Source organism: Somniosus microcephalus, chromosome 25 (assembly GCF_052327205.1).
Source record: "Somniosus microcephalus isolate GS21.2 chromosome 25, FLI_Smic_1.0, whole genome shotgun sequence".
Taxonomy (NCBI): domain Eukaryota; kingdom Metazoa; phylum Chordata; class Chondrichthyes; order Squaliformes; family Somniosidae; genus Somniosus; species Somniosus microcephalus.
Window position 1 is genome coordinate 37118680 of NC_141011.1, and position 26829 is coordinate 37145508.

General features: G+C 49.0%; 1 protein-coding gene across 1 annotated transcript; it reads left to right on the plus strand.

The window, feature by feature from the left end:
• The first annotated feature begins 1955 nt into the window (after positions 1 to 1955).
• On the plus strand, positions 1956 to 25912 carry LOC147100708 (uncharacterized). The gene is made up of 4 exons (XM_085967236.1): positions 1956 to 2223; positions 2813 to 2922; positions 22095 to 22288; positions 22748 to 25912. Exons 1-4 carry the CDS (start codon positions 2043 to 2045, stop codon positions 23382 to 23384), a joined length of 1122 nt encoding a protein of 373 aa, XP_085823362.1. The 5' UTR covers positions 1956 to 2042; the 3' UTR covers positions 23385 to 25912.
• Positions 25913 to 26829: the final 917 nt, after the last annotated feature.

Below are 26829 nucleotides of genomic sequence, written 5' to 3' on the forward strand. Positions count from 1 at the left end.
AAATACAGGAAGACATTAATAAGCTTGCAGAATGGGCATGTAATTAGCAATGAATTAATAGATAAGTGTGGGGTGGTGCATTTTGGTTGGAAGAATAAGGAAGCCACATACTGCTTGAATAATAAGAGTCTGAATGGGGTAGAGGTGTACAGGGATCTGAGGGTACAGATACACAAATCACTAAAAGTAGCGACACACATTAATAAGGCCATTAAAAAAAGTAAACCAAGCACTAGGGTTTATTTCTAGAGGGATAGAACTGAAAAGCAGAGACGTGATGTTAAACTTGTATCGAACCTTGGTTAGACCACACTTGGAGTACTGTGCACAGTTCTGGCCGCCATATTATAAAAAAGATATAAAGGCACTGGAGAGGGTGCAAAGAAGGATGATACCAGAACTGAGAGGATATACTTATCAGGAAATGTTGAACAAGCTGGGGCTCTTTGTTTTAGAAAAGAGAAAGCTGAGGGTAACCTAATAGCGGTCTTTAAGATAATAAAAGGGTTTGATAGGGTAGACGTAGAGAAAATATTTCCACTTGTGGGGGAGTCCAAAACTAGGGGACATAAATATAAGATAGTCACTAATAAATCCAATAGGGAATTCAGGAGAAACTTCTTGACACAAAGAGTGGTGAGAATGTGGAACTTGCTGCCATTTTTTCCTCCAGGGTGCTGCCAGTTACCAGCAGCGCAAAGGGAGGGAAGAAAATAGCGGCGGCCGCCATGGGACCCGCCACCAGCTGGCGAAAGAACGGTGGCCGTGATTTTTTCGCCATTTCATGGCGCTACAAAATGCCGCTGAGGAGACGAATTTCTAGCCCTCTGTCTCTCCCGCTCCCTCTCTCACATATACTCGGTCTCTCTCTCTCCCACACACACACACACTTTCTCTCTCTCACACAGAAAGGTAAATTTTGAGGGACTCCCCTCATTGGATGGGACTGCTGGTAACAGTTAGGTCACTTAACACTGAAGACTGATCTGCAACTCGCCGTCTCATCCACTGTTGGATATCTACTGTAAGTACATAATTTACTATCTTAACAACATCCTGCACTTACCCTGTGAGACACCACTTCTGATGTGGCTGCACACCAACACAGAGTCCTCTGCCTAGCACAGTGTGTCTATTGGCTTCAGGCTGAGTGCAAGCGGCCAAATATAAGCACATCAGTAGAAGCTCTTGACTGTCAGCCTACCAAGAATCATGTCCCTGACCGTCTCAAAGACCTGACTCATGTCTTCACCTCTGATCACTGGGGAAACACTGGCTGAGAGTAGTCTGATATGAGCCTCCTTGTTGCCAGTTAGTCTTTACATAGAATTACACAGCTTTTACAGCACCGAAACAGGCCATTCGGCCCAACTGGTCTATGCTGGTGTTTGTGCTCCACACGAGCTTTCTCCCACCCTTCTTCATCCATCCCTATCAACACATCGTTCTATTATTTCACCCTCATGTACTTAGCCAGCTTCCCCTTGTATACATCTATGCTATTCCCCTCAACTATTCCTTGTGGTAGTGAGTTCCACATTCTCACCACTCTCTGTCAAGAGAAAAGAAGTTTCTCCTGAATTCCTTATTGGATTTATTAGTGACTATCTTATATTTATGGGCCCTAGTTTTGGTCTCCCCCACAAGTGGAAACATCTTCTCCACGTCTACCCTATCGAACCCTTTGATAATCTTAAAGATCTCTATCAGGTCACCTCCTAGTCTCTCTTTTCTAGAGAAAAGAGCCCCAGCCTGTCAGTCTTTCCTGATAGCTCTACCCTCTCGGTTCAGGTATCATCCTTGTAAATCTTTTTTGAACTTTCTCCAGTGCTTGTCTATCCTTTTTGTAATATGGAGACCAGAACTGTGCACAGTACTCTAAGCGTGGTCTAACCAAGGTTCTACATAAGTTTGCTTTTACCTCTGCTTTTGAATTCTATTTCTCTAGAAATGAACCCCAGTGCTTGATTTGCACTTTTTATAACCTGCATTGCTACTTTTAAATCTTCCCTTTTTTCCCATCAGGTGCCCCATAGATCATAATGCCGGGTGTGGTGAGCGCTGATCTGTTTGAACGGGTCTTTCCCATGTTACCGTTGCTTTCAATGTTTCAGACACAGAAGCGTGTTCAAAGCAACAGCTACTTGGAGAGGCTGAGTCAAAACATATTGATAATTACCATGGTGCTTGTGATGTTCCTCTTCGCCAATGATGTTTTTGACGGTAAGAATTAAATTTTGTTTTGAAATCTATCATTCTCCATCATCGTTTACCATTCTCTTTTTTCCCTTTCTCCCCCCACCGCACATGACTTGTGCTGAGGTGCAATGTTATCATTGAGGCTTTTCCCCAACAGTCACTCCTATTCATGCCTAGATGGCATAGGAACTGAGGACTATAGGAGCAGGAGGAGGCCATTCAGCCCTTTGAGCCTGCTCCACCATTCAATTAGATCATGGCTGATCTGTACCTCAACTCTATTTATCTGTCTTAGCTCCATATCCCGGCACTAAAGTTGTTGTGCGTGCAGAAATTGTTTTTGGAAGTGGCTTTGGTGAGGTGGCCTGAGTGGGAGCGGTGTGAGTTGCTGCATCTGAAGGTGATGCCATACTGATGGTGGGAAGGGAGAAGGTGTAGACAGGACTGTTCAGGTAGTGGCCAGATGTGATAATCAAGAGAAGATTGACTTACATATCTTCTAGTTTGCAACAGGCTTCATCCACATCCTCTTCAGGTTGCTGTTCCTCCTCTAGTTATTCCTCCTGCTGCTCTTGGCTGCTTTCCTTCCTTGGGGCCCCCTATTTATTTCCAGTTGCATTTTACGTTGTGTGCTATGACAATGCCACAGAAGTTGTCTCAAAAAAGGACATCAACATTTGTGTTGAAAGTATGAAGCCGTCTAGCGAAGTTCAAGCTCCTGAGGTCAGAACCTGATGTGATTTTTAAAATCTTCCTCTTCACTCCTCTTACTTTTATCTTACATTTTCTGTTTCAACGTCCAATCCAATGTGTCCACATCTTTGCCATTGGCGGCTGTGCCTTCAGCTGCCTGGGCTCTAAGCTCTGGAATTCCCTCCCTAAACTTCACCGCCTCTCCACCTCTCTCTCCTCCTTAAAACCTACCTCCTTGACCAAGCTCCTGGTCACCTGTCCTAATATCTCTTTATGTGGCTCGGTGTCAAATTTTGTCTGATAACTCTCCTGTGAAGTGCCTTGGGATGTTTTACTATGTTGAAGGCGCTATATGAATACAAATTCTTGTTGGTGATGTTTGTTCTGCTCTTTGTAGTTCCCTGGATCACCTGACTCCAATCTTCTGTGGTTGAAGACATGCCCCCTCATTTCATGAAGTCCATTGCTCTCCTGACCTTCAGAAATCTCTGGAATTTTTCAGTTTGTGATTCAACTTGGTGATTTCAATGTTCACCATTCACAATGGCTCCGCTTCATCTTTTCTATTGATCAGCTCATTAATAACGGCCATGAATATCTTATTAATCAGCTCACCATAACCCTGAACATCTTGGTAATTCACAAAACCTCCCAGACCATTGGGTTCATCAGACCATGTTCATCATTTTGGTGCAGTAAGTAAAGCAACTGGGATGGTCTTTCAGAATTCTTTCCTGCTTTTTTCTGGTCCAACTGATGCTTTTCCTCTTCTGAACCTTCTATCTATGCCAGTGAAGCAACTGTTGTTGTTCTAGTTTTGTGGAAGTTTTCATACCCGACCCTTCCACCAGATCTAGCATTACATCTTGGTGGAGGCATGCTAGCTGTTCTCCTCTATCTTATAAAAGATTCACCCGAGAACATCTGGAGTATTGACCTGTCTGAACTCTCCTGACCCAAATATATCTCTGATTGTATCCTCTGTAAATCCACAGTTGAAACTGCTAAACACAACACTATTGGAAAGAAGTTCAACTGCTGTCTACTTGCTCCTCCCACAGCTCCTCCTCATGGTCCCTCGCCAGCTGTGTTAATTACCTTTGATAAATCCCCTTTTCCACCCTCTATCCCCTGAATGGTCCAATTGGCCTTTTTTCACTCACTTTCCTTCTCCAGCTCTGATCTTGATGATCTTGGCAAAGAATCTCATGGACCATCATGACTGGCATCAAGTTGTGTCTCTACAGATTTATCTCCTCTACTTTCTGGACTCTAATAATACATTTGGCCCTGAAGATACCCGTCCTCTAATATTCTCAAGATTTGTGCCTCATCACTTTAATCTCTCAGTTAACTTTCTTTCTTTCTTGGAAAATTGCTCATGTTCATTCTAAGAAACCATAAGAAAGATAAAGGGAAAAATTCGGTTGATTAGAGTCATAGTCATAGAGTCATAGGCCTAGAAATTGGGTATAGCCGCATTTGGGGCGCTAGTCCTGGCGTTGCGCAAAGTTCAGCGCCAGGCGCACTTCTGCGCCACCTTGCGCGATATTGGGTCATTGCGCCCCTAAGGAGATCACTGCGCTAAATCAGGCGTTGCACGGCAGACTTAGGGCGCTAACATGCCGGCGCAACCGAATATCGGCCTGTCCGGGCGCAGCGCAGGCTCAATCAATCAACGAGGATCACGAGACAGTCAGGAGCCGGCCAGCTCTTAAAGGGGTGGATCCAGAAGGCCCAGCAGCCACAATCTGAGATCTGAAGAACTGAATTTTGGGCGCTGTGTCTTTTCTGCCGCAAACAACTTTGTCAGGATGGAAAGGGCAAGGCAACAAGCTGAGCGCTTCACCAATGGATGCTTTGGTGGGCGCCGTGGACCGTCAGCGAGCGGTCCTCTACGCGGACAATGGAAGGAGGCCTAAGCTGCAGGATTATCGCAGAGCATGGAGGGCCATCACTCAGAGGGTGAACTCCAGCAGCCTGGTGATCAGGACGCCTTTGCAATGTCGGAAAAAATTCAACGACCTCACTCGGGTCGTCAGGGTGAGTGATGTTTTTACTGTCCTCCTCATGCCATCATCTGCAGCTGACTTTATGGCCAATGGGTGCGCCATGCCCCATTGGCCATCTGTCAGCACGCTCCCATGGCCCTTTCTGGGAACACACTTGCACATGCAGCTGATGCCATGATGTCAGGGCTATTCCACCAAGGGGGGCATGGCATGACAGTTGAGGCCATGATGTCAGGGCTATTCCACCAAGGGGGGCATGGCATGACAGTTGAGGCCATGATGTCAGGGCTATTCCACCAAGGGGGGCATGGCATGACAGTTGAGGCCATGATGTCAGGGCTATTCCACCAAGGGGGGCATGGCATGACAGTTGAGGCCATGATGTCAGGGCTATTCCACCAAAGGGGGCATGGCATGACAGTTGAGGCCAGCATGTCTCATCCTTTCCTGTCCTTTCTCCTGCAGTCCAAGCTGGCAAGCAACCGCCACCAACAGATTCAGACTGGTGGAGGACCTCCACACGTGCAGAACCTGACGGACCTGGAGGAGCGCGTGCACCGGATTGTTGGCGGCCGCCTGACTGGCCCTGTCACTACTGCAGCAGTCGACCCCATTGTGCATGGCGAAGATAAGGTTATGTCGTTCTGGATCTGTGTCCTTCCACTTGTGACCCCCCAGCAGCATGCTTTTCACAGTGGACCCATGTCATCGCTGTGATAAAAATGATAACTTCCGGGAAGTTATGTCATCACTTCCTGTGAACTATGAACTATGAACTATGAACTGTGTACATACCTCACTTCCTGTCATATGTCACTTCCTGTTGGACTGGTATAAATACTGGTCTGTTCAGTATTGTAAGAGGCTTCTACCAGAGGCATGGTAAAGACCTCTCTTGTGTATATAGTGTGTTTATAAGTTACTTAAAGCTTACTTTAAAGTTACTTGATGGTAAGTCTCCTTTTTCTTACATCAATCGCTTTGGACCAATCCTGCATCCCTTGCTGCCAACCTCTCCTCTAGCTGAAGCCACTCTTCCACCTCCCTGCTTTCAGATGCTGCATCACCAGATCGAGAGGCGGGGCCTGAAGCTGCCAGTCCCACTGACTCTGAAGGCGACCAGCTGGAGGAAGCTGGACTGTGCGTGCCAGCCTCAGGGGAGGCACGCCAGCTGCAGAGTCGGGATAGCTCTGGCGTGGAGGGGAGCGGGGGGGGGTTGCATCTGAGGAGGAGCCAACTCCAGGAACCAGCGGGCTGCACCAACGCAGGGGGGGAAGGGAAGCTCGGGGGCCGTCTCCGCGGAGGCCGAGTCAGGCCATCATGACTGCTGCTCAGAGCGCTGAGGAGATTCGGGCCCTAAGTCAAATGAGCGCCCAGGCTCAGCTCAGGCACAATGAGCTGATCGCTGCAGTGGCAAGGCTGCCTGAAGCCATTGACACACTGGCAGGGAGTCTCCAGGACTTCGGTGCAGCACAGGAGAGGAGTGCGCAGGCCTTCTCCGAAGCACAGGAAAGGAGAGCGTAGGCCTTCTCCAATGCACAGGAAAGGAGAGCGCGGGCCTTCTCCGATGCTCAGGAAAGGAGAGCGCTGGCCTTCACTGAAGCACTGGAAAGGACTGTCCAGGGCTTCACCGAGGCCGTTGGAAGGACTTTCCAGGGCTTCATTGAAGCACTGGCACCTACCACGCAGTCACTCGCTGGCCTCATGGAGGCGCAGATTGAGGCCACGCGAGCACTGACTGCTGCCGCCGTTGAAGGATCAGGCAGGATTACCCGGGGACCTTCCAGCAGCACAGCAGGGCATCAATCTGTGGGCCAGCCGATTGGGGCGCATGCTGCGCTGCTGCCCCGTCAGAGTGCCAGTGTGTCGCACGCCCACGGAGCAGGTGTCCGCTCTGAGGATATCAGCATTCCTGATGCCACCACTGGCACGTCTGCACTGCAGCTGCCACCACCTGCAGGACAGACTGCTCCCGCCCATGAGCAGTTGAAGCAGTCAGCCCCCGGGCCCTCCAAGCCCAGAGGTCGTCCAGCCCGTTCCTCAGGGGCTTCAGCGCTTTCGGACACTCAGCAGGCCTCCCCCAGCCTTGATGCAGCCACGGGGGTTCCATTACGGAGGAGCCGCAGGGAGGGAAGGGGGCGTGCTAGAAACAGAAGTCGAAGCCCCTCAAGGGGTCCAAAGTAGAGGGAGCCGCGGAGACTGCGAGGCTCAGAATTTCAAGGCCCTCTGCAGCTCTTGTTAATGAAGGGGATGTTTTGTTTACTGTCGCGGGTTCTGCAGACAGAGAATTGTTTTCTGCATGCTGATGTGTTCAATCGATAGTTATGTTTTTCCCCTTTACTGAACTGTTATTCTGTTAGTTATGCTTTGTTCAGCCATTGCTTTGTGTGGATGGAAGGCTCCAGTTTTTGAAAAATAAAGAAAACTTTTCATTTTCAGTGGACATCTAAACTCTTTGCACTTAATCTGCCCCTCAGAGGCTTTGGGTGAACCGCTTGGCCCTCTCCCAAACACACCAAGCAATCCGTCAGTGGGGCCTGGAAATGATTTGTCATGAAATTGTGGCGCGCGGACCCTCCAGTTTCAGAAACCCTCCCGTTCTCCTCCTCCTCCTCCTCCTCCTCCTCCTCTGCCTCCTCCTCCTCCTCCTCTGCCTCCTCCTCCTCCGCCTCCTCCTCTGCTGGTCCTTGAAGCTCGGCTGGCATTGGCTGGGTGCGTTGGATGGCGTGGTTGTGGAGCATGCAGCAGACAACTGCGTTGTGGGCGACTCGCACCGGTGAGTACTGCAGGTTGCCGCACGAATGGTTGAAACATCGGCACCGCTGCCTCAGCAGCCCGATTGTGTGCTCCACAGTATTCAGCATCGCCCGATGGCTGCATTTGTAGTTCTCCTCTGCCTGTGTGCTGGGCGGATGTCGCGGGGTCCAAAGCCATGGGCACAGAGGATAGCCCTGGTCTCCGAGAAGCCAGCCTCGTGGCTGATGCCAGGGAATTGTGCGCTGCCCACAAAGATCAGCAGACGGTGGTCACACAGCAGCTGCTCATTAAGGGAGTGGAGCCCCTTGCAGTTGCGGAAATCCTCGGGAATGCTTAGAGGTGGCGCCTGAAATGACCCGTCTGGGAGGAAATGGAGGGCTGCAATAGCCTTTACAGGGACCGCTACAGCTGTCGAGCACCGTATGCGCGGCAGAGGAACATCCTGATGCAGCTGGCACAGATCAGACCCCACCTCCTTGTGCGGAGAAACTGCTCCTCCGAGATGTTGTGGCAGGTGTACTGGTGTGTGAAAGGCCTCGCTGCGTAAGGTCTGCTGTGGCGACGTCTGCTGGCCCTCCTCCTCCTGGCCACTCCTGCCCCTCTGTCCCTCCGTCTCTGCGCCCTCTCAAGATGCTCTTGCAGCAGGATGTTCCCTCACAGCGCAGCCCCCATAATAAGAGTGTTCAAGGTCCAGCTTGTCAGCGCTTACCAGCAGCTAGGTAATGTTCACAGGGCTAAAGGTCCTCTGGCACCGCTGCTGGAATGGCAAGAAGGCTCTAGCACTGCAGCTGCCCCACTGTTTCAAACCAGCCAGCAAGTTGCTCACACAAAAGGGCTGACGTTTTCGGAACAGTGCTGTTCCCTTTAAGTAGCGCCCCCCTACTCCGAGAGTGCCTGGGGAACGCTCCATTGAACTGTCACTATTAGCGCCAGGCGCAACAGAGTGTAAGATTTGAAATTTTCATTAATAACCACGCAGTAAATTAGGGTTAATAAGACAGTTTTATTGACCAAAAGATGCTTGTACAGAGAAACCTTTGATAAAAGGGCACACAAAATGGCCGCCAGACCTCGTGACCAGTTTCTGGGACCATTTGAATTTCTGTTACTGCAAGTCAGACAGGCTTGTGGATTGAGGACATTAAGCCCGCGAAAACCAGTTTCGGGAAACCGAAACTCAGGGAACTGAGCATACATAGTAATTAGATTATAAGTACAGGACAGTTTTGGGTAGCAGGATGAGGCCCATCAAGAAATGGGCGGACAATTGAACGAACACTTAAACCCATTTACTGTACAAAGAAAAAGCCGTTTAACAGCCATCAAGGGCAATCTCCAGACCGATCAATATACAAACCGAGTTACGGTGACAAAGCAAAGACATTATCGGTCCAGGAAGGCCAGTTCAGCCATCACCGACTCCCGTTATGAAGACAAAACACCCCTGCAGAGAATTCTGCCCGCCAAAAATATTACAAAGACAGGACTATGATCTGGCGGGAGATAAGAATGTTCCAAAAGGGTATAACTGTGGATTGAAAAGGTCCATCAGTACGCTTCGTAGCTTGGCTTCACTTCACGCTTCGGAACTGCTACAGTAGCTTCACTTCGGTTTTCATTTCTTCAACGCTTCGGGACAGACTCTTCGGTTGAGGCAGCACTTCGGTTTCGGAGCGTGGTCGGTGTTCGGCCAGGCAAGGCTCGGCCACGACGGGAAGACGACGAGGGTGGCCCGGGTACTTTTGTCGGGAGATCATCGACGACCCAGGCCGAAGAAGAAGACACCCTCAGAAGGACAATCATTATGACTGTATAAGAGGACACTCCGGGCCCAGCACTCCAGTGCCTCAACAGCCCTTCGGTAACGGTAACACAGGTGCATTCAGTGCTTCAACACCACGCTGGTAACGGATCCATCCGTGGCGAGCGCTCACCAAGGCTGCATCGGCAGCCTCATCGCGGGAGAACCAAGAGGAAAACAAGCTGCGCCAGAAGTTTCCAAATCCACGTGACGACGGAAAGCTGTGCCAAAAAGGCTGCGAACCCCTTTTCGCAATTCTGAAAGTGGTGAGCATGATCCCGAGTTCCTCAAGTCGAAACTTAGTTAGGTCTAGGGGAGGGGGTTAAGGGTAGTTGTAATGTGTTACCCCTTTTACGATGTGCCGTGTGTTCCCCATTTCCATAGAGTTAAGTTTATAGATGTGTGCATGCTTGTAGTAGCTTTAATCTGTGCTTATGACATGTATTTTATAATGCTGCAAACTGTTTAATAAAAGCATCCATTTCGTGCTATTCAACCTGGTCTATTGAGTTTTCTCTGCACTACAGTTCCCTGCGCCTAAGTCCAAGGTCTAGAACCGTAGGGAAGAGTGGGTCGAACCACTCAAGGGTAATTATTGCAAGAAGCCTGGCAGGAGACCAGAGCAAGCAAGAGAAACCCCCTACAGAGGCGGGCGCCACCCAATTTCCGGTCCCGGCACAAAAAAGGCGTTACACCATGAAATGACGTCATGATCAGCCTGCGCCCGCGAGCGCACGCTAAGACTTTGCGCCGGCGCAAAATGCATGGTCAATATGGGGCGAGGCGGTAGTCTCCCTGCGACCGCTCAGAAATTGGGTAACGCCCCAATTCTCGGCCTCTTTAGGCGATAATCGCTGGTGCAACCAACCGAATTTCTCCCCCATAGAGTTATACAGCACAGAAAGAGGCCCTTCGGCCCATCGCGTCCGCGCCGGCCATCAAGCCCTATCTAATCTAATCCCATTTTCCAGCATTTGGTCCGTAGCCTTGTATGCTATGGCATTTCAAGTGCTCATCCAAATGCTTCTTGAATGTTGTGAGGGTTCCTGCCTCTACCACCCTTTCAGGCAGTGAGTTCCAGATTCCAACCACCCTCTGGGTGAAAAAGTTTCTCCTCAAATCCCCTCTAAACCTCCTGCCCCTTACCTTGAATCTATGCCCCCTTGTTATTGACCCCTCTACTAAGGGGAAAAGTTCCTTTCTATCCACCCTATCTATGCCCCTCATAATTTTGTATACCTCAATCAGGCCCCCCCTCAGCCTTCTCTGCTCCAAGGAAAACAACCCCAGCCTGTCCAGTCTTTCTTCATAGCTGAAGCGCTCCAGCCCAGGTAACATCCTGGTAAATCTCCTCTGCAGCCTCTCCAAAGCAATCACATCCTTCCTATAGTGTGGCGACCAGAACTGCACACAGTACTCCAGCTGTGGCCTTACCAGCGTTTTGTACAGCTCCATCATAACCGCCCTGCTCTTATATTCTATGCCTCGGCTAATGAAGGCAAGTATCCCATATGCCTTTTTAATCACCTTATCCACCTGTTCTGCTGCCTTCAGGGATCTATGTACATGCACACCAAGGTCCCTCTGATCCTCTGTCTTTCCTAGGGTCTTACCATTCATTGTGTATTCCCTTGCCTTGTTAGCCCCTCCAAAATGCATCACCTCACACTTTTCAGGGTTAAATTCCATTTGCCACTGTTCCGCCCACCTGACCAACCCATCTATATCGTCCTGTAGCCTGAGGCTTCCCACCTCGCTATTTACCACCCCACCAATTTTCGTGTCATCTGCGAACTTACTGATCATACCTTTTACATTCACATCCAAATCATTAATGTAGACCACAAACAGCAAGGGACCCAGCACCGATCCCTGCGGTACCCCACTGGACACAGGCTTCCAGTCACAAAAACAACCTTCCACCATCACCCTCTGCCTTCTGCCACTAAGCCAGTTTTGGATCCAATGTGCCAAGGCACCCTGGATCCCATGGGCTCTTACCTTCCTGACCAGTCTCCTATTCGGGACTTTATCAAAAGCCTTACTGAAATCCATGTAAACCACATCCACTGCACTACCCTTATCCACACACCTAGTCACCCCCTCGAAAAATTCAATCAAATTGGTCAGACATGATCTTCCCTTGGCAAAGCCATGCTGGCTATCCCTAATTAATCCCTGCCTCTCCAAGTGGAGACCAATTCTGTCCCTCAGAATTTTTTCCAATAATTTCCCTACCACTGATTTTAGGCTCACTGGCCTGTAATTCCTGGTTTATCCCTACTACCCTTCTTGAATAATGGTACTATGTTAGCTGTTCTCCAGTCCTCTGGCACATCCCCTGTGGCCAGAGAGGTTCTGAAAATTTGTGTCAGAGCCCCTGCAATCTCCTCCTTTGCCTCACATAGTAGCCTGGGATACATCTCATCCGGGCCTGGGGATTTATCCACTTTTAAGCCTGCTAAAACCGCTAGTACCTCCTCCCTCTCGATGCTAATATGTTCAAGTATATCACAGTCCCCCTGCCCGATTTCTATGTCCACATCGTCCTTCTCCATAGTGAACACAGATGCAAAATATTCATTTAAAACCCCACCTACATCCTCTGGCTCTACACACAGTTTGCCACTTTGGTCCCTAATGGGCCCTACTCTTTCCCTAGTTATCCTCTTGCCCTTAATATACTTATAAAACACCTTAGGATTTTCCTTTATTTTGCTCGCCAGTGTTATTTCATGGCCCCTCCTCGCTCTCCTAATTTCTTTTTTAAGTATCCCCCTGCTCTTTTTATACTCCTCTAGGGCTTCCTCTGTCTTTAGTCCTTTGTATCTGCCAAAAGCCCCCCTTTTTTTCCTAATCCATTCTCGTATATCCCTTGACATCCAAGGTTCCCTGGGCTTGTTGGTCCCATCCTTGACCTTTGCGGGAACATGTTGCCATTGTACTCTCTCAATTTCCTTTCTGAAAGACTCCCATTGCTCCGATGTGGATTTTCCTTCAAGTAGCTGATCCCAGTCCACATTGGCCAGATCCTGCCTTATCATATTAAAATCGGCCTTCCCCCAATTTAGAACCTTTATTTCTGGTCCATCCTTGTCCTTTTCCATGACTACCTTAAATCTTACCGAATTATGGTCACTGTCACCAAAGTGCTCACCTATTAACACTTCTACCACTTGCCCGGCCACATTCCCTAGAATTAGGTCCAGTACCGCCCCCTCTCTTGTAGGACTTTCTACATGCTGGCTGAAAAAGCTCTCCTGGATGCACTTTAAGAATTCTGCGCCCTCTAAGCCTTTCACACTCTGACTATCCCAGTTAATATTGGGGAAGTTGAAATCCCCCACTATAATTACCCTAAGAGGGTGCTAACGGGGAGCAAAGCAACTAGCGCCCGAGCGCGGCGATGTTTGCACCACTCGCCAAATTGACCAGACATTTTGTGGCGGCGCTAAACAGTACCACCACGATCTCCTGCGCCCGCAGATCGTGACATCAATCGAGCGTGCAACGCCCTGGTAGCGCCCCGGACCGGACATTGAGTGGCGCCCCCTGCCTTTCCGCCTGTTGCTAGCAATTACAGATAGAGGGGAACATTTTGCAGTTGGGAAGGGGCTGGGGGAGCGCTATTTAAAGGCGGCCGCTTCCTGCCTTTTTTCTCGCCGACATTTTTGCCCCACGTATTCTGAAAGAGAAAGAGACTTCTGGAGAGATTCAACGCTGTGTGAAGGAGTTTTGGATACTGAGCAGCACTTTGCAGGTTCATTTTGATTTGACCTAACTTGCATCGATTTAGAAGAAATTATGGGGGCTGCATTGATTCGGGGCGTCGTCCTGCACCTATAGAATCGGAGGCATCAGAGACGCAGAGAGAGAGTGGCAAACATGTCGAGAGGGAGGAGGGCCAACAGGCCTCTGCACAGGAGACCTTACCCTCCCAGGGTATTCCGGGAGCAATTCTCCTACATTCATTTGTCTGAGGAGCAGTGTTTGCGCAGGCTGCGCTTCAGCAAGGAGGTGGTCACTGAGCTCTGCCACCTGCTGCAACCAGAGCTGCAGCCTCAACTGAGGACCAGGACGTTTCTGTCAGTGGCAGTGAAGGTGACAGTGGCTCTGAATTTTTATGCCAGCGGCTCCTTTCATGCTTCTACTGGGGACATCACCAATATCTCCCAGTTCGCTGTCCATTGCTGTATCCGGGAGGTGACAAATGCCCTGTATAAAAGGAGACGCCAGTACATCTCTTTCCCCATGACCCAGGCCAAACAGCATGAACGCGCATGTGGCTTTGCTAGGATAGCGGGCTTCCCCATGGTGCAGGGCGCCATTGACTGCACGCATATGGCATTGCGGGCATTGCATGAAAATGCAGAGGTATTCTGAAACTGCAAGGGCTACCACTCCTTAAATGTACAGTTGGTCTGTGACCACCGTCAATGCCCGCTATCCTGGCAGCAGCCACGATGCTTTCATCCTGCGCCAGACTGGTATGCCAGACCTTTTCCAGGCACCGCATCAGCCAAGTGGTTGGCTCCTTGGGGACAAGGATTATCCACTCTGCACCTGGCTGATGACACCGCTCCGTAACCCCAGCACTCCTGCCGAGCTGCAGTATAATGAGAGCCATATCACCACCAGGAACATGATTGAGCAGATGATCGGCGTGCTCAAGGAACGGTTCTGCTGTCTGGACCACTCAGGAAGAGCCCTGCAGTACTCAACTGAGCGAGTCTCCCTCTTCATAGTTGTGTGCTGCATGCTTCACAACCTGGCAATCCTGAGGACCCAGCCAATGCCACCAGGGATTGGTGCACCACCTGAGGAGGAGGAGGATGAGGAGGATGATCAGCAGCAGCACCAAGGTGGGAGGGAGGCGCACAATGTTGCCACTGCAAGGGCCGTCCATCAACGGCTGATAACACGCCGCTTCTAGGCCCCTACTCAGAAGATGGCTTTTGGCATGGAGAACAACATCATGGAAAGCAATCCACACTCGCTATTGCCGGCCAAAGCTGGAATGATTCCAAAGGCAAAAATGTAAATTTTGAATAAAGCAACTTTTTTCTTTAACAAACTCTGTGTGTGTCATTTATTCAGGACAAACAATTCGAAACAAACACAACAAATCATGAATTAACAGAACTGGTTCTCACAAGATGGAGATAAACGGCAAAACAGTAAACAAATGTAATCACACGAACCTCGACCTTTACTACAAACATTCCCACCCTTTATTTAGACCTCCTACTGTTTGCCCTTCAAGGGTGATCTCCATCCCCTGCGCACTTCCCCCCTTCCCACCCTACTGCTCCTCCGTAATGGGGCCCCAGTGGCTGCAGCAAGGCTGGTGGAAGGCTGCTGAATGTCAGATGCTGAGACTACAGATGCACTTGAAGTACGCCCTCGACCAGCTCTGGGCCTGGAGGCCCCGGCTGCAGACTGCACCAACTCTGCATGGGCGGCAGCAGTCTGGGCTGGCTGTGTTGCAGGCGGTGGCAAGTGCAATGGGGAAATGCCAGTGGTGGGAGCAAGAATGCTGTCATCCTAAGAGAGGACAGCACCTTCCTGCTCGACCGGCGCACTGGCACTCCCACGGGGCAGTATCTTAGCATCCGGAGCAATCTGCTGGAGCACAGATTGCTGGCCTGCTGCAGCACCGTGAGAGCCCTGGGGCAATGCGGCCGAACCAGCGAGGATGGCAGCAGTCAGTGCTTGCATGACATCAATCTGAGACTGCATGAGAGCAGTCTGAGATTGGATGGCAGCAGCAAGTGACTGAATTGCCACACTAAGCCATTGCGTTGCTTCGGCCTGTGCTGCAGCGGAGTGCTCCACGCTCCTAGCCAGTCCATCAATGCTTTCGGGCACCCTTGCTGTGGTGTATGTAACCTGTTCCACCTTAAGAGAACTTAAGCCTGTTCCACCTTAAGAGATGTACTACTTTCTCTGGCTGCTGTATACGTAACACCGGTGGTGACCACCGGTATATAAGCACTGTGTAGTAATATTGTATTTAGTATAGTCCTGACCTCCAACCAGTAAAGACCTGTTGAACTTTAATCTTGTAGTCTGTGTTAGTAATTACAACTGGAACACACAGACTTAACAGTGGCGACGAGTCCGATTCTTACCCTGCGGCAGTTTATATCCACGGCGGCTTCGTCCACAGAACGGACGTCGAAGAGAGGCTTCCACCCTCATCACCCTGCTGGAAGACACGTTGCGCGGCAGACATCGAGAAACCAGAGTGCAGAAGACATCCTGAACTCGAAGCCTCCATCAGCGGCTGTCAGCTATCTTCTTTCTACCTCGGTGGTGGGTAAGCCGGGCAGCGACGCGACCAGAAAGTCGGCCGCGTTGGCTGTACAGACGGGGAGGGAAGACGGAGGAATAAGGGCGGTGAGATCGATCGCGACCGGAGATAAGGGCCGGGCCGCATTCGGGCCGAAAGGCGCAGCGCGGGGACATCGATCGCGGCTGGTGATAAGGGCCGGGCCGCATTCGGGCTAAAAAGGCGCAGCGTCTGGGGCAACTGAAGGCGCGAGAGCCGCGGTGAAGCGGAGACAGCGTCGGGGGACGGGTGAAGACCGCCAAGCGTGGGAAAACCGCCATTTTGTAGGCGGAGGACGAAGACAAGAGCGGGAAGCCGCCATCTTGGATAAAAATAAAAATAAATTAAATTGCAACGATGCCTAAACATGGGAACATTAATACCTTTGATAGCGACATCGAAGATTGGGCCATGTATGTAGAACGCATACAAAATTATTGTAAAGCAAATAAAATCCCAGATGAAGAGAAAGCACTAACATTATTAAACTTAATGGGTGCGAAGACATACGGGCAATTGAAACACCTTTTATCACCAGATGAACCGGCGGATAAGACGTTCGAGGAGATTGTTACTGTCCTGAAAAATCATCTAAACCCCACGCCGCTGATGCTAGCGGAACGATTTAAATTTTACAGCAGAAGGCAGCTGAAGGATGAAAGCAATGCTGAATATTTAATGGAATTGCGTAAGCTAGCAAAGTACTGTCAGTTTGGAACGAGACTGACAGAGGCGCTACGAGATAAATTTGTGTGTGGTTTATTAAAAGAAGATACACAAAAGCGACTGCTCGAGGAGAATGAGCTGACGCTTGAGAAAGCAATCACTGTGGCAGCAGCACACGAAGCCGCAGCGAGAGGCACGGCAGTAATGCAGCTACGGTCACCGGAACTCAGTACAAATAAATTGGGTTTGAGTACTGTAAAATGTTATCGTTGTGGAAAGACAACGCACGATCAGAACCAGTGTTGGTTTAAAAACCAAGAATGCAGAACGTGTGGCAGGCTTGGCCACATAGCTAAAGTATGCCGGTCAGGAAAGAAGACCAGCAACAAAAAGACACCGCAAGGAAAATACATAAAGGTACACAAGGTGACAAAGAACAGTTCGACCGAACAGAAGTCAGATTCAGACGCTAGCAGTAATAAACTGGGTAGCTTAAGAGTACACAACGTTGGTAAGGATGCAGATCTCCAGACAATTTGGGTCACCCTTCAGATAGCAGGAGTCCAAGTAAAGATGGAATTGGACACTGGATCGGCATTGACGGTCATGAATAAGAAAGATTACAAAAGGTTATTCCAACATATTCCCCTACGGGATACGGAGATTATATTGAAAACATACACGGGGCAAAGAGTGTACCCCATCGGAAAGATAGAGGTAAAAGTGGTCCACAAGGGCGAAGAAAGCCAAGTAATGGACTTATATGTGCTACCTGAAGGAGGTCCACCACTACTGGGACGGGAGTGGATTAGGAAAATGAATATGGACTGGCACTCCTTGAAGGCACTAACGGTAGATTCCGGGGAAACAGATGTCAAACCTAAACGATTGTCCAAAATATTGGATGATGCTAAAGAGGTGTTCTAGCAGGGACTGGGAACACTGAGAGGAATTACGGCAAACATCAAGATTGATGAACATGCACACCCAAAATTTTTTAAAGCCAGACCGGTACCCTATGCAATACGACCTACTGTAGAAGCGGAACTGGAAGCGCTAGAACGTTCAGGTGTCCTGTCTAAGGTAGATTGGAGTGAGTGGGCTACGCCCATTGTTCCCATTATGAAACGTCCTTCGAGCAACAAGCCAGGAGAACCAGGGAGGTTCGCATCTGTGGAGATTTCAAAATCACCGTTAATCCGGTGCTTCACACGGTGCAGTATCCGCTTCCGCGGATTGAGGATATTTTTGCTTCGTTGTCTGGCGGGAAACACTTCACCAAGATAGACCTGGCGCAGGCGTACTTGCAGATGGAGGTTGAAGAAGAGTCACGCCAATACCTCACGATCAACGCGCATCGAGGTTTGTACCGGTACAGTAGGCTGGTTTTTGGAGTGGCATCGGCTCCAGCAATTTGGCAGAGGGCCATGGAGCAGGTATTACAGGGAATTCCAGGCACACAATGTTACCTGGACGATATTCTGATTACAGGTGATGGTGATGAAGAACACCTCGCAAACTTGGAACTGGTGCTCAACAGACTGAAAGAGTATGGACTTAGAGTTAATCGGCAGAAATGTGAGTTCTTCCAGAAGCGGATCTCGTACTGTGGTCATGTCATTGACCGGGAGGGGCTTCATAAGTCTCCTGACAAGATAGAGGCAGTTGTAAAGGCTCCCGCTCCGGATAATGTCTCTCAGTTGAGGTCGTTTCTAGGATTGATTAACTATTACCATAAATTTCTACCAAATCTATCCACGGTACTGCACCCGCTAAACGCTCTTTTACAGAAGGGGGTACCATGGGAATGGAGCGAAAACTGTAAGAAGGCATTTCGCAAAAGCAAAGAATTGATCACCTCAGAGGAAGTGTTGGCTCACTTCAACCCAACACTGCCTATTCGGTTGGCTTGTGATGCTTCTCCATATGGTATTGGGGCAGTACTCTCACACAAGTTGCCAAATGGCATGGAAAGGCCAGTCGCGTTTGCATCCAGATCATTGACCTCCGCTGAGCGCAACTATGCGCAGATCGATAGGGAGGCTCTCAGCCTTGTATGGGGAGTGAAGAAGTTTAATCATTACCTGCAGGGCCAAAAATTCACACTTCTGACAGACCATCAGCCGTTGGTATCCATTTTTAACCCTAAGAAGGGTGTTTCAGTGATGACAGCACAGCGTCTCCAGAGATGGTCCCTTTTCCTAGGGGCACATCAATATCAAATAGAATTCAAAGGTACGAAGCAGCATGGCAATGCTGATGGGCTGTCGCGCCTGCCACTACCTGAAGAAGAAGAAACGACGAAAGTTGACCCTGTTGAGTTATTTCATTCGACCATCATCGAGTGTTTACCAGTCACCAATGCAAGTATTGAAAGAGAAACCAGGAACGACCCGACACTGTCCAGAGTCTACGAGGTGACAGTGAAAGGATGGCCAACACGTGGTGATCCTCTGTTACCGGCATTCTCGGCAAGGCGAGACCAGCTGTCCGTCTGCCATGGTACTTTGATGTACGGGACAAGAGTGATTATTCCTCCCAAGTTAAGGGAAAGAGTTCTAAAAGAACTGCATGAAGGTCATCTGGGGGGAGTTAAGATGAAAAGTCTTGCTAGGGCTTATGTATGGTGGCTGGGTATTGACCAACAGATAGAGGAGTTGACGAAAAGCTGCGCTGGGTGCCAAAAAGTGCAAAATGCACCTCCGATCGCACCACTACACCCATGGGAATGGCCTTCAGCCCCATGGCAACGCGTACATATTGACTTTGCTGGTCCATTCATGGACTCCATGTTCCTAATTGCGGTGGACGCACATTCCAAATGGCCAGAAGTGATCAAGATGAATACCACTACTTCAGAAAAGACAATTGCGGTGTTAAGAACAATATTCGCAAGGAACGGATTGCCAGAACAGATCTGTTCGGACAATGGACCACAGTTCGTGTCGGAAGAATTCCAAAAATTCTTAAAGAAGAATGGGGTGAAACATTATACCTCTGCCCCATATCATCCGGCGACAAACGGGTTGGCCGAGAGATTTGTCCAAACATTCAAAAAGGCAATAAATGCCATGAACGATGATCAGATTCTGCTACAGCACAAGGTGGACAATTTCCTAATGGCATATCGAAACGCCGCTCATGCAGTGACTAACCAAAGTCCTGCCATGATGTTTTATAACAGGAGGTTGCAGTCCAGGTTGGACTTGTTAAAACCAAATGTGCGGAGGGAAGTGGAAAACAAACAGTTCCGGCATATTAATAACAAGACCACTCGAAGTTTCGACGTAGGACAACCAGTGTTGGCAAGGGGCTATGGAAACGAAAAATGGCAGTCCGGAACAATTCGGGCCAGACAAGGACCTCTGATGTACACAGTAGATATTGGTAACAATGTGATAAGGCGGCATGCGGATCAATTGGTAGAATCGAGAGCAAGGGTCGAACCCATGGTTGCGACAGAGACAACTGTGGAAGACGTTAATGAACCTGAAGCATCTATCTCGGCAGGGAATGTACCTGATGATGATAACACCCAATGCATGGGAGACCAACTAGAGGAGTCACCTCAGCAACAGGAATCAGAGACCACTGAAAGGCGTTATCCAAACTGAATCAGAAGGCCTCCTGAGAGACTGAACCTTTGAACTGTTTATACCTGAAGTTATATATGTTATTATGTTATGTTAAATGGGGATATGACTGTTAAGCTAAAAAGGGAGGATTGTGGTGTATGTAACCTGTTCCACCTTAAGAGAACTTAAGCCTGTTCCACCTTAAGAGATGTACTACTTTCTCTGGCTGCTGTATACGTAATACCGGTGGTGACCACCGGTATATAAGCACTGTGTAGTAATATTGTATTTAGTATAGTCCTGACCTCCAACCAGTAAAGACCTGTTGAACTTTAATCTTGTAGTCTGTGTTAGTAATTACAACTAGAACACACAGACTTAACACTTGCCATTGCACCCATGAGCTCAGTGTGCATGCTCAAGGCCTGGCTATTCATTTCCGCGATGACGCGCTCCTCCTCTGCGTCCAGTGTAGCAGGACTCGCTGGCCTACTTGCCCTCTGGGGAGATGGCAATGGGGCTTCCCTACCCCCATTGCATTGCTGCAGGCCGCTGGGTCCCGGAGCTTCATCCTCATCAGAACCTTCCCCCCTGCTCCCCTCCAGGGAAGGCATGGTCCCAGTGTGGGCATGGGCTCCCTCGGGAGACGCAGGCGGTGAGGTTCCGGCTTCCTTGTCTTCCTCGCCTGGGGTGTCACTGCCACTGGTTGGTTGAGGGACAGGCCGGTCAGCTGGTGGTTCACTATCTGAAAGCAGGGAGGTACAAGAGTGGTTTTAGCGTCAGGACAGGGGGGCAGTAAGGGAGCAAGGACTGGAGACATTTAGTAAGTTGGATTGAAAGTGTAAAAGGCTGGTGTTGTGAGGGGCAAGTGGAATGAGAGAGGAGAGAAAGCTGATGAACTTACTATTGCTGTCCCCAAGGGGGTCGACCTCTCCAGCGGTCACGGCACCCATCACCTGGCTGGTAACGATCCTGTGCACGCGCACCTCCAAATCACTGAGGGTCTGCAGCTCAGCCGGTCCTCCTCCTGTCCGTTGCTGCTGGCGCCTGTTGTGAGATAGCCTGGCCTGCAAGAAAAAGGACGGCGTCTGAGTGAATGTGCAGCCATATGCTTGCCTGGTGTGCCTCCCATAGTTGAATAGCCCTTAATGTATGCAAGGTGTGGAATGTGCATGTGTGTTTTATGAGATGGCCATAGGTCTTCGATGAGTGTTGGGCATTTGGGGTTTTTAAACCCTCTGGGCACAGAGTAAAGTTGAGATGGAGGGATGTAGAGGTATTGAAAAGCAGCCACTCACCCTGACCACCCGAGTGAGGTCGTTGAACTTCTTCCGACATTGGGTGTGGGTCCTGGGCACCAGGTTCCTGGAGGAGATGTGCTGAGCCACCTCCCTCCAGACTCTTCTGTATTTGCATGGCAATGGCCTCCTGCCACTCTGTGAGTAGAGCACTGCCCTTCGCCACTTCACAGCGCCAACCAGAGCCACCAAGGACCGGTCGCTGAAGCGCTGAGCTCTTTCCCTGGGCCTCTCCATTGTTGGTTCCAGCAGAATTGATGTACAGGTCTCTCCAGGCAGAGATTCAAGGCTGCAATGAGCAGGGTGTGGCTGGACAGCAAGATCGACCCTCCCCTTTAAGAACTGGCCGGCGCCAGTCTGTCTGTGTTCCATGGCTGACTGACATCACCTGAGCTTCACCAGCGCTCTGAAGTAGCGCCTCGCTCCTCGGCGTTAGCGCCTTAAGAGAGGTGTGTAGCACCTGATTTACCGCTCCAACCACAACCAGGGGTGATAGAGGCCAAGTTTGCAGTCGGAGGCGATAATTAGCACCAGGCGCTAAACATTGTGCCCGCCGATAATTACGCCACAAATGGGGCGATACCAAATTTCTCCCCCTATATAATTACTTTGCCCTTTCATGGCACATTATATTTATTAATGGTGTCTCTTTATTCTGATTCAGATTTATCGATGTTTACAACATGTCCGGTTAGCAATTTCAAAGTGTTTTTGGAGCCGATATGCCAGTCATTACAATAATTCAAACCATTCTTTCTACAGTTCCTGACGCTGATCATCGGAATATTGCTCGGGGCGATGTTCCTCATCAACAGGCTCTGGGAATTGTTCTTCCAACGTTGGATCCGCCAACATGTGGAGGAGGTGATCGATGAGTTAAACGACAGCTTATACCGGGCTATGATGGTGGCCATCAGTAAAAACAACCCCACTCGTCAGCGTACAGGCGGAAACAGGTAATTACTAATCATGGCTCTTAACAGCTTCTGGATTAGTCCTGTTGCTTATGCTGTGTATTTTGTTTGATTTCTCTCCTGAATGCACTTCCTTGTAGCTGGGTTTCAGTTCCACTGGTTCAGGCAGCCTCCAGGTTCCCTCTGAAGTCAACATTCTTCATGTGTGGGCCAAGGCACTGAGAATCAGCGGGTTACTTGATATTGGAGGACATCACAACCGAGCTTGATCAGTGCTTTGTTAAGGACCATTTTGCACCTGCACACTGCCTTTTTATTTTAATGCCTTAATCCTGCCCAGTTCTAAACGGGGCCAAAGTTTGGTAGTGCTTTCTTTAGTGCATCTCCTCTGGGCCAGTGAAACAGGACCATGACAGATGGCACAAACTGGAGAGATCAGTTGTGATGTGGTTACCGGAACGATTGCTGTCGCTAATCTTAATTTATTTCCTTCAACCTCAGGATTTACGAGAAACCCCTGACACTGCATATCGAAGACATCTCCCCCCTGAACTGCGAATGTTACTGCATTCCAATTGGGTTCATCGTAAAAAATGTGGCTTATGTTGGTGTGGCCGCGGGACTCATTACCAAGCTCTCATTGATGATCCACAGTAACATGGACAAACTTCAAACGTGCAAAATTGAGAACAGAAACCTTTCTTGCACCATTCCAGAATATCAGACTTTGAAATGGATTCAAGGAATAGGTTGTTTTTCAAGTGGCTTTAGTTGCTTAATAATTATTGTTCTTGTTTATTTCACTTTCTTGAATGTATATGACAAGTACAAATCATTCTTAGAAGTTTATAACCGCAATATTATACCTCATTACAATTATGAGTCATTGACACTTCACTCTCCAGGCAAAGCCCATGATTGTTGTTGTTTAATGCACTGGGGTGTAATCTTTCTCTATTTGAAAGAGAACAATTCCCTGTTAAGCCACTACCGGTATTTGAAAAGTATGTGCAGTGTGCCCGAGACTATTGATCCCAGTGAAACTAGTCCTCTACTCCCACAGCAAGAGGGCCTCGAGCTGCTGAAGAGCATGAAACAGCAAGTTCTAGTCGATATGTTCAACAAAAACTGGCCATAGTCTCAGGCTGAACCAGACGGTACACAACGTCGGCATAGTGTTTGACCCCGAACTGCGCTCCCGACCCCATATCAGCTCCATCACAAAGACCGTTCAGCACATCTCCGTAATATTGTCTGTCTCTGCCCCTGCCTTAGTCCAGCTGATGCTGAAACCCCCATCCATGCTTTTGTTCCCTACAGACTCAACTATTCCACCGCTCTCCTGGCCGGCTCACATCTTCCACGCTCCATAAACTTCAACTCATTCCAAAACTCTGCTGCCCCTGTCCTAACTCATGTCCCGTTCACCCCTCACCCCTGTGGCCGCTGATCTACATTGGCTCCCGGTCCTCCAACACCTCAATTTTAAAATTCAAATCCCTCCGTGGCCTCACCCCTCCCTATCTCTGTAACCCCCTCCATCGACAACCCTCCAAGATCTCTGCATTCCTCCAACTCTGGCCTCTTGCGCATCCCCCACTTCCTTCCCCCACCAGTGGCGGCCGTGCCTTCAGCTCTGGAATTACCTCCCTAAACCTGTCCGCCTCTCTTTCCTCCTTTAAGACGCTGTTTAAAACCGACCTCTTTGACCAAGTGTTTGGTCACCTGTCCCAACGTCACCTTCTTTGGCTCAGGGTCAATTTTTTCTCTGATAACGCTCCTGTGAAGCGCCGTGGCATGTTTTACTACTTTAAAGGTGCTATATAAATGCAAGTGGTTGTTGTTGCTTGAGACTTTGTTAACCATTGTTTGATCCCTGGTCTGTGCTGAGTCAGCTGGGATGGTGCAACAGTTACCCACTGCAGCCCAGGTTATACAGGGAGAAAATCCCACTCCTGATTGCTATCCAGTGACTCCTCCTGGGGCTGTCGGATGAGGATGGGATCATGTGATGCTCCTTGGAAGCAAAGTACTTTTGCAGGCTTCCATTTTAGAATAAAGCTTCCATTTTAGAATAAGGTTTTTTACATAAATATTGTATCATTAACAATGATCCATTGTGTTCAAATCCCTCCGTGGCCATGGAAGATGGTTGTGGTTGTTGGAGGCCAATCATCTCAGCCCCATGACATTACTGCAGGAGTGCCTCAGGGCAGTGTCCTAGGCCCAACCCTCTTCAGCTGCTTCATCAATGACCTTCCCTCCATTATAAGGTCAGAAGTGGGAATGTTGACTGATGATTGCATAGTATTCAGTTCCATTCACAATTCCTTAGATAATGAAGCAGTCCGTGCCCACACGCAGCAAGACGTGGACAACATCCGGGCTTGGGCTGGTAAGTGGAAAGTAACATTCATGCCACACAAGTGCCAGGCAATGACTATCTCCAACAAGAGAGGGTCTAACCACCTCCTGTTGACATTTAATGGCATTACCATCATCGAATCCCCCATGATTGACATCCTGGGGGGGTCACCATTGACCATAAACTTTAACTGGACCAGCCACATAAATACTGTGGTTACAAGAGCAGGTCAGACACTGGGTATTCTGCAGTGAGTGACTCACTTCCTGACTCCTCAAAGCCTTTCCACCACCTGCAAGACACAAGTCAGGAATGTGGTGGAATACTCTCCACTTGCCTGGATGAGTGCAGCTCCAACAGTCAAGAAGCTCAACCTCATCCAGCACAAAGCAGCATGCTTGATAGGCACCCATCCATCACCTTAAACATTCACCCCCTTCACCACCAGCATAACGTGGCTGCAGTGTGCATCATCTCCAAGATGCACTGAGGCAACTCGCCAATGCCTCTTCGACAGCACCTCCCAGATCCATGACCTCTACCACCTAGAAGGACAAGGGCAGCAGGCACATTGGAACACCACCAACTCCAAGTTCCCCTCTAAGTCACACACCATCCTGACTTGGAAATGTATCGCTGTTCCTTCAACGTCACTGGGTCAAAATCCTGGAACTCCCTCCCTAACAGCACTGTGGGAGTACCTACACCACATGGACTGCAGCGGTTCAAGAAGTCTCACCACCACCTTCTCAAGGGCTATTAGGGATGGCCATAAATGCCCACATACTGAGAATGAATAACAAAGAATTAGGCAGCTAAAAATTGAAACCTGATCTAGTGAACCCTGTCCTTGGAGCAATCCAAGTAAACGAGGCATCCATCCACTCTTGTTATCTTATGTTTTACAGGATGGTTTTAGGGAGGCTTGGCGGGTCAGAAATCAGGTAGTGTGTGTATTAATCTAGGATGAGGTAGTAGGACAGACGGCTGTTAGGCTAAAGGTAAAGGAAACGATTGATGGGAGGCCTCTCAGGGGAGGTTGGACAGTTCGGAATAAGGGTGTCTTTTTAATGTATTTAAGAAAGCCTAGGATTTTAGAAGGATCTCGGAGCAGGACTGGACACCCTCAAGTGAAGCCAAGACAATCCAAGTCTGATCACCTCAGAACCGTGTGATGTTAGTCAGGTTGTATATCAACGTTTTATTCGCTGTTTAACTATTAATAAGTATAACCATTGCATTTTAACTTCTTTGCTTCTTGTATTGTAGTTTCTTTTATAAGTATAATAAACACATATAGTTTGGAACAAGGCTCCCTCTAGTCTCTGAGTATTAAAGACCGAATCTAATATAAATCACTTACACTCCTTCATGATGGGATAACCTGCCGCCACTCACTGTCTAGATTCACACATGGAGAATAGCAACTTGGGTCAAGTACCAGAGAGCAGATGGTGGTTCTGGAACTGAACTCAAGCGAGAGAGAAAAGGCTTAGGCCCAGTCTTGACGATGTACCACTTGTTCAATGAGCATTTCGCCCATGCTGAGTGGGACTTAGCTGTCAGCATCCACCCTTCATCTGGTGGATTTCTCACTCAGCCAGAGGTTTGCTGGTTTTGTTCTTCCACCCCATTGAATGGAGACTAAAGTCCTGCGGGAGGTTGTGTGGCATTGAACAGTCCTCTGACTGAAATAACAACAGAAAATGCTGGAAAAACTCAGCAGGCCAGGCAACATCCGTGGAGAGAAATTAGAGTTAACATTTCGGGTCAAAACACTTTGTCAAGACTAAAGAGGCACAGGAAATGAAATAGATTAAGAGGCCAGGCTGGGAGAGAACAAAAGAGAAGAGACATTAAGAGGTATTCAAAACGAGACGAGATGGTGATAGGACTAGTGGAGACAAAAGACGGCTCTAGATTAGGTGTGAAATGCGCTGGCAGAATGGGAGACAGCTGCCATGTGGGAGAGAGAAAAAAAAAGGAAGGTGGGGGGGGGGGGGAAAGGCCAAAACAAAGGTGTGGATAAAAAATATAAGTAAAAATGTAATAGGGGCCGAGGTTATGATCTGAAATTGTTGAACTCAATATTGAGTCCGGAAGGCTGTAAAGTGCCTAATCGGAAGATGAGGTGCTGTTCCTCGAGTTTACGTTGAGCTTCCGTGGAACAATGCAAGAGGCCGAGGACGATGAGGTCCGAGTGGGAATGGGGCGGTGA

What these genes read in the sequence shown, in the direction of transcription:
- LOC147100708 (XM_085967236.1), top strand. Translation starts at nt 2,043, where the DNA reads ATGCCGGGTGTGGTGAGCGCTGATCTGTTTGAACGGGTCTTTCCCATG. An exon ending in CGCCAATGATGTTTTTGACG is followed by an intron (nt 2,224 to 2,812) that starts GTAAGAATTAAA and finishes ATTTATTTCCAG; the next exon opens with TTGCATTTTACGTTGTGTGC. An exon ending in GCGAAGTTCAAGCTCCTGAG is followed by an intron (nt 2,923 to 22,094) that starts GTCAGAACCTGA and finishes TTCTTTCTACAG; the next exon opens with TTCCTGACGCTGATCATCGG.